The following is a 7064-nucleotide window of genomic DNA, read 5'->3' as shown; positions in this document are numbered from 1 at the left end:
ACACCTGTTGAATACCTGGAAAATACTGCCAGTAAGAATTGTGCATGGAATGTGCTGCAATATGGAGTATGCACTTAGACTCTTCAAGCACACAAAATTTAGAGGGGAAAAAATCCAACGCACCTTGCTTGCGACTTAGTGCTACAACTGTGTCTTTCTGAACTGATGTGCATGCCTGAAAATACCTCTTTTAAATTAAGGCAACATCCCTTCATGGCAAGACAAACCGTTTCAGCAGAATAATAACAACAGATTTACCATTGAACAACAGTTTATGAAATTTTCCAACAACTCTCCAGAACTAAATTTGTTTTTGTAAAATCTAACAAATGAAGTGGTGGAGGGGAAATCTGTAAATGGGCCTTTGGCCCGTCCAGCAGTTCTGGTTACTTAAAGCAGATGTTTGTTTAGAGCACCAAAAATACTTCATTAATTAATCAACAAATACGTACATGGTTGGTGTGCCAGGCTGTCCTTTTTTTCCTATCCTTACTGTATCATATGCAGGCGTGCAGGCTTGCCTTTCATCATTCTCCTAGACACCTCACCGCCCCGTGCGAGAACGCTACTAGCCTGACCGCCTTCAACCAGAATAGTATAACCAGAAAAACAGGATGGCTTAGAACACCCACCCTGCAGTGCTATCTTTCAAAGTAAAATCAAGCATTTCACATAATAGCTGTAAAGGCAATCAAATAATAAAAACGTCTAAAAGTTTTTGTTTTTTTTAGAAAAGTTATTGAAAATGGATTAACAAGTGACCATAAAATCTATAGATTAGATAATTGCATACATCATCTTTTAAAAAGACACAAGTGCTCTTTAAAAAGAAGATAAAATAATTGTACAGATCCAGCCAATTCAATAAAACTGAAGGGAAAAAGCATGTAATAAAATTATCAATCTTTTGGAATAGATATGTTTCTAACATTCACAGACAAAAAGTTTGTCAAAAATGGAAAAAGAAATTTCCCATACTTATTGTTAACACATATTGCATACTTGGTAAAACATTATCACAGCAGCATATTTGAAACACAAAATGATGTCCGCAAATACTAGCAACAGTGCTAGGTCTTGAAGAGCAGCATTCAATGTCTTTTAAATTGTAGAACTTTTATAGCAATTGGGACTCAAGTTCCACGTGGACTTCTATACAAACACAAAAATATTTGACTATATCAAAAAGACTCATACAGCTAAATTTTAATAAAATTAACTAATTAAATTGCTAATATCAAATCGGGCCGAGAACTTTCCAAAAGTCCAACCAATACTTTTCCAAATGACCCTCTATGGTCAAAGTTGTTTACCTTTTATGTTATAGATACTGTAATAGGCACACAAGAGTGTAATCGGCAGTCTTTCATACCAAACAAACTGACTTCATAAATGATCATTATTATATAAAATGCTGTTTTCAACAACTGCCAGACTTCACTTACCCTATAGTCAAAGGTCATTTGTCTACACAAACTCGGACCAAACTTACTCAATTAAAAAGAGTAAATTCTGACTTTTCAAGACAGTACACAAATTCAAGACAGGACATTTGTCTAACTAAATGAGAACTCAGGGTGTATAAATAATTACATGACGGAAACAAATGCCAAGCTTAACAAATAACAAAAAGTAATAAGCACCCCACAGAATTCCTACCAATAATGAATTAGAGCAGAGCACTTCTAAGAAAAAAGAGAAATCTATGACTAGAGATTGAATGAGAGGAAACAAGGTAAGATAAAGACACAATTATCGTTTCCAGCTAAGGAAGATTACAAGAAGGTTATCTTACTTATTATCAAATCACAAAACATATCTACTCTCTGGAATAGTTTTCGGAGTGATATGGACAAAGCTAGGATAACTGGTATACTCTTTCATTACACATGCAGGATATCAAAAGCAGACATTAAGTATTATCCAGGTAGTTTCTCCTTAAGTTGTACTTCATGTATACTTTAATAGAAAACCCAAACATACAAAATGACCCGTTATCTGTTAGCTAACTGATACAAACATACAGCAAAAATCAATAGCTTTGGGAGGCTTTCAAAATTATTCAACATTATTCTGCCCTTAAACCTTAAAAAAGCTGATGTGAAACTTCTACTAACAAATTTATCAGTAACTATATATTATATATGTAGAGGGAACAGTGGTAGGGAATCAAGTATCCTTTTTTAAATGTATGTAATTCACCTTACTAAATCGGAGATGCAATAGTATTATGTGTAGCGATATTTCAGGCATGGGTTGCTGGGTAACCAGGTAGAACCTCCGAAATTGGTGTACCCAGTACATCTTGACAAACTTCTCGAAGGTTTGGCTCGTGCATAAAAGAGGAAATCTGATCGTCTGTCATCATATCCATGCTAAATTGAAATGAGAATATATATAAGGGTTACAAATACTTCTAATTTTAAATGAAAATACTGGCATTGATAATATTAACATTTTAAGTTACCTGTGTAAACTATCTGTATCAGACGCAGAGTCATCCTCAGCATTTAAATATGTCAGAGATTTTTCTAAGGGAGAGGGAATCTTTTTCAAAGGCCTTGTTGTTAGAGTTGACTGTTCCATGCCTGACATTGGGTTCAGTGTTCCCGCAGACAAATTAGAAGGCTTTTCTGCTCTTGGCTCACTTGACCTAGATAAACAGCATAATTATTAGATAGATAATATTGATGAAGTATTCAAAAGAATAAAGTACAGAACATAATTTGTTTGGTTGATTTACCTCCTTTCTGTGAGTGATGACATATTCAGCATCATAATACCTTGATTCAAAATGTCCTTAACTCGCTCTGAGGTGGGATTCCACAACAGGGTATCCAGACTTTGTCTTCTTGACCCAACAGGAGGACGTCTAGAAGCTGATGTCACTATCTGATCTTCGCCTGCAGCAGATGATCTAGATATCCAGTTCACAAGACCTGTATCTATTTTCATTCGTTGCTTCAGAGGAGTGCCTTGTAAACTCACTGATCCTCTGGCTGACTGAGGGGGAGTATTTAATTCCACAGAACTTTGACGATCTTCATCAGTGGAAGAGTTTCTTGGCCTGCCACAGCTAAAATTGGTGTTAAAGAATGAAACTTTTTTGAATAGGCTTGATGTTGTTGGAGTTTCTGGATCGTCATTCAAGCTCACTTCAGTCCATACTTCTTCTCCTCCATCAGGAACAGCATTATCCGATGTTTTCCTCAGCCAATCATCACAGTTAGCTTTTTCATCTGTCAGGGGAGTGATAATGTGACAGCTACCAGTTTTTTCATCCACTGGTTGATTGAGAAGTGGGCGGTATGGGATATTGTTTGTGCTGTTTGTTTGCCCTTGGCTATCACCATTAGGAGACGTTTTAGCAGGGGAAGGGGAGTTGTCTGAGGAGGATTCTCCCAGATTTATTGCAGTCCATGTATGATTAAAATCAGAACTACTTCCATTCAGAAGATTGCTTGGATTATTCTGCGGCTGGAATGGATTTGTGAGAGGAAGAAATGGATTTTTTGGTGTTTTCTTTGGTGTAGAATTACAGCTGGGAGTGGATGTTGCTAAGCTTGGTCTCCTTTCAGCTGGTAAACGCATCGTTTTGGCATCTTTAAGGACCTCTTCTTCCAGTTTGGCAACTGCTTGCATTCTAGATTCATTATCACCAGATAAACTTGACAAGCCCATGAACTGAGACAAATCATTTGAATCTTTATTTCTCTGAAAAAGAGAAGTAAAAGCATTTTAAAAATTAAAAATCAATTACAACTCAAAAACAAAGAAATTCCTTGAGCAGTAGTGAAGGCAATCTTTAATATGATTTTGTAATACTACCTGGGGCATGACAGGGCTGGCTGCAGGTCCCAGCCTACTAGGAATTGTAAGATATTCGTCGCCAGAATCTGAATCAAGCCAAGAATCTGCAGGAGGAAAGAGCAAGGTTTCAGAGTAAAAAGTTCCAACAATTCTAAAAGAGTTGAGCGGAAGCTAGACGGGTTCTATTACCTTTGCTCTGTTTGGAACTAACTATTGGCTGCTTGACAGTTTTCTTTCTTTTAGGAGGCTGGTTTGCCTTTCCTGGAGCTCGAATATTTTTGGGCTGAAGTGGTGACTCTGCCCCAACTCCAAGGCCCCTTACACCCAGTGGATCAGTGAACCCAAACATCTCATGGTTTCGAATCTACATTTATGATTTTAGATTGGATTGGATTAGATTAGATTAGATTAACAAAATAATTAATGCCAAAATAAACACAATTCAAACTGGCAGTTACCTTGTGTATTTCATCACTAATTTGTTCCAGATTGCGTAATGCTTCAGCATAGCTTGCTTTAGCTTGGGCCACTTGGCTTTCTAACTTTTTAACTCTCTGCTTCTGTTCTTCCATTTGATGATTGTACTGAGACTTCAATTCAAAATATGGCCTATTGAAAAGAAGATGATATAAATAGTATATGTTTTCATCCAAAAAAGAAATTTTTAACAGAACTGTCACAGAGATTGAGCCAACCCATAATAAATTGGATGAAAACCAGGTACAATTTTCATTACACTAATACAAATGTATTCATGCGTAAAATGTTTCAACATCAGTATAAAACATTACACAGCTTTGAAAACAAAATAAAACATGCAACTACTTACAACAACAATAAGCGATGCTGATATACTATATTGTTTATCGTCAGAAGATTGCGGCGTGCACTCAGGCTGTCAACATACACACACAGCATCACATGACACTCCAAGGAATCATTAACTTGCATGCAAAATTAAATTTTCACATGTACTAGTCTGATAGGGTTATTTAAAAATTAAATGGGCAATTATTATTACTGTATTCCGATGTAGGTGAAAAATAAAATAAAATAAACAATGTTTCCAAATTATATAGAAAAAGCATGCTAAGAATCCTAACAAAATTAAACAAACCTTTTGGCATCGAATCATAGCTGGATGAAGTTCAGCTCATAAATTAGGAAAGCAAGTACCAAAGCAGTGCAACTTTACCTACACTGGGGTCTGAAAATCAACATGCCATTAAAGTAAGCTAAAAATTATAGCAAAAATTAACTTTTGGTATTTATCTTTTACAAACGCTATGTGTCCAATATGCATTTGATTTTTACAGAGCTACTACTACAATTGAAAGGAACTCAAAAATATCTAACTTAATTAAGCACAGACTTCAAAAACAGAAGTTACATCAAAATTAAATCACTATTTTTGATATTTTAGTTTCAAACCTTGATTTAGCTATTGATCTCTTAAGATCTTTCTGAAGTTGTTGAACTTTGCGCTCTGCATCCTGAGAAATCTGTGAGGTTTTACGATGCTCTACTTCTGTAGTTGTGCGCTCCATCTCGGTTTCATTCACCTTGACATTTCCACAGTTTTAAATAAACTATGAGTATCGCATAAGTTAACGACTTTGTACTTAGGAGGGGGAAGAAAAAAGAGACTTACCCGCATAGTAGCATGGTTCAGCATTTCTTGCCAAGCGTGATCAAATGTACGTCCTTCCGTTTTTAGTCCCTCCTCAGCAAGAAAAACCATTTCTTTAGCAGCTGTGTGAGCAGAGTTAGCTCTCTCAAAACGTACTGCTGCTTTTTGAGTCTCAAGCAAAGTCTGCAATTAAATATATTCTCAGAGCCATAAATCAAAGATCAAGGTATTATTGAAATCATCACAGGAAACATGATTACCTCTTTAGCTTTCATCCTAGCATCATAATATGGTCTGGCACGCTCTACACAGGAACCAAGCTTTTTGCCAAGTGAATCAACCTGCAGGGTTGTTTCACATAGCAGTTGCCTAAACTTAGATCTAGCATCCTAAAGAGAGAAAGTTGTGATAAATATTTTGAACAATAATTGTCATTTTAAAAGAACTTGTATTTGTTTTGGGCTTGGTACTTACATCTAAATCAACTTCAAGTCTATTAATTTCATTAGTAGCAGAGTTCAGCTTCTCTAACTCCACCTAATTTTTAGGAGGAAAAAAAGGTCATTTAGTAACAAGTTGCAATAAATTGTGAAAAAATTACAAACTATAGTTCCACATCATTCAAAGAATATCAATCTCCCATTCATTTCTCACAAATCAAATTTTGAATTAAACTTTTTGGAGTGGTCATTTACCATTGCTGTAAAGTTAACCTATGACCTTTCACATTCACGCCCAGCCCAACTGGACAGCAAGCGTGAAGGGTAAGAGCGAGGAATCTCCCGACAGGAAGACGTAATAGGAGTGTAAACTGATAAGACAAGGTAATCTCAAACTCACGCAATTCTTATCTTTTTTTATTTACGAGAAGGGAGATGAGCACGAAATATGGAGGTTCTGAGTGCCATTGAGTTGGATGTCAATACACCAGACGTACCTGGACGCGTGGGTCGACACCTTCTTCTGAACATTCTGAATCGTTGTCACAGATTGATTCTTCTGACGTGGACTTGGAACTCATTCTTCATGGAACATCTAAGGATAATGAGATTGGCGGAGGTTCTTTAACGTCGTCTGCATTGTTTGGCCGCCATCTTGACGCAACCGACAGCAGACGACAAGTAATGCAGTTCTACCAACGCTGCGCGATGAACTTTTTCGAGGCTCGTTGTGGCGCGTAGCGGGTGCGGATTCAAATGAGCCGGGGCTCTGAACATCAAGAAGATACGGAGAAGACACGGAGAAGACGTCGAAAAAAATGAATCACTGATTATCTCCAAGACTTATCTGTAAACAACAACACCGTTTGGGATTTTCTTTAAACTAAAAGCTTGCAACAGTGAGATCGCAGACATTCCGTGATGATGAAGAGACATTTTTCTATCTCAGATCAAAGATGGCTTTTACAGTATGGCGGCCAGCCAACAAACTGAAATGAACTACTACTCGGATGATATGCAAAATACCACCCACCACGATGTCAGTCGATTGGACTCTTCAGTGGTGTAATTGTATCCAATTACCTCTCCCGTAAGCAATGATGGAGGGATGCGACGGTGGGGAGGATGGTGTCGTTTATGCAAGCCGGGGTAGGTCGTTACCGCTAGGGGAATCCCCCCCCCCC

The 7064-nt window shown here is 37.2% G+C and overlaps 1 protein-coding gene across 3 annotated transcripts; it reads right to left on the bottom strand.

Annotated features, from left to right (window-relative positions):
• Positions 1-6: 6 nt before the first annotated feature.
• On the bottom strand, positions 7-6606 carry LOC113212921 (uncharacterized). Of its 3 annotated transcripts, none has more exons than XM_026431796.2 (12): positions 6378-6606; positions 5915-5977; positions 5701-5829; positions 5462-5623; positions 5242-5372; positions 4640-4705; positions 4269-4419; positions 4000-4174; positions 3829-3914; positions 2744-3714; positions 2468-2653; positions 7-2375 (listed from the first exon to the last, which is right to left on the bottom strand). In XM_026431796.2, exons 1-12 carry the CDS (start codon positions 6459-6461, stop codon positions 2246-2248), a joined length of 2334 nt encoding a protein of 777 aa, XP_026287581.1. In that variant the 5' UTR covers positions 6462-6606; the 3' UTR covers positions 7-2245. The 3 variants fall into 3 exon arrangements, with proteins under 3 accessions (XP_026287581.1, XP_026287583.1, XP_026287582.1); XM_026431798.2 differs by lacking the exon at positions 6378-6606 and adding an exon at positions 6136-6244; XM_026431797.2 differs by lacking the exon at positions 4640-4705 and having other exon boundaries at positions 6378-6605.
• Positions 6607-7064: the final 458 nt, after the last annotated feature.

The sequence above is a fragment of the Frankliniella occidentalis genome, unplaced genomic scaffold (genome assembly GCF_000697945.3).
Source record: "Frankliniella occidentalis isolate FOCC.00 unplaced genomic scaffold, Focc_3.1 Scaffold28, whole genome shotgun sequence".
Taxonomy (NCBI): domain Eukaryota; kingdom Metazoa; phylum Arthropoda; class Insecta; order Thysanoptera; family Thripidae; genus Frankliniella; species Frankliniella occidentalis.
Note: the sequence above shows the minus strand (reverse complement) of the source record. Positions and strands in the feature narration are given on the sequence as shown.

What these genes read in the sequence shown, in the direction of transcription:
- LOC113212921 (XM_026431796.2), bottom strand. Translation starts at nt 6,461, where the DNA reads ATGAGTTCCAAGTCCACGTCAGAAGAATCAATCTGTGACAACGATTCA. An exon ending in AGATCAATAGCTAAATCAAG is followed by an intron (nt 4,706 to 5,241) that starts GTTTGAAACTAA and finishes GTATGTTGACAG; the next exon opens with CCTGAGTGCACGCCGCAATC. An exon ending in TCATCACTCACAGAAAGGAG is followed by an intron (nt 2,654 to 2,743) that starts GTAAATCAACCA and finishes CTGTTTATCTAG; the next exon opens with GTCAAGTGAGCCAAGAGCAG.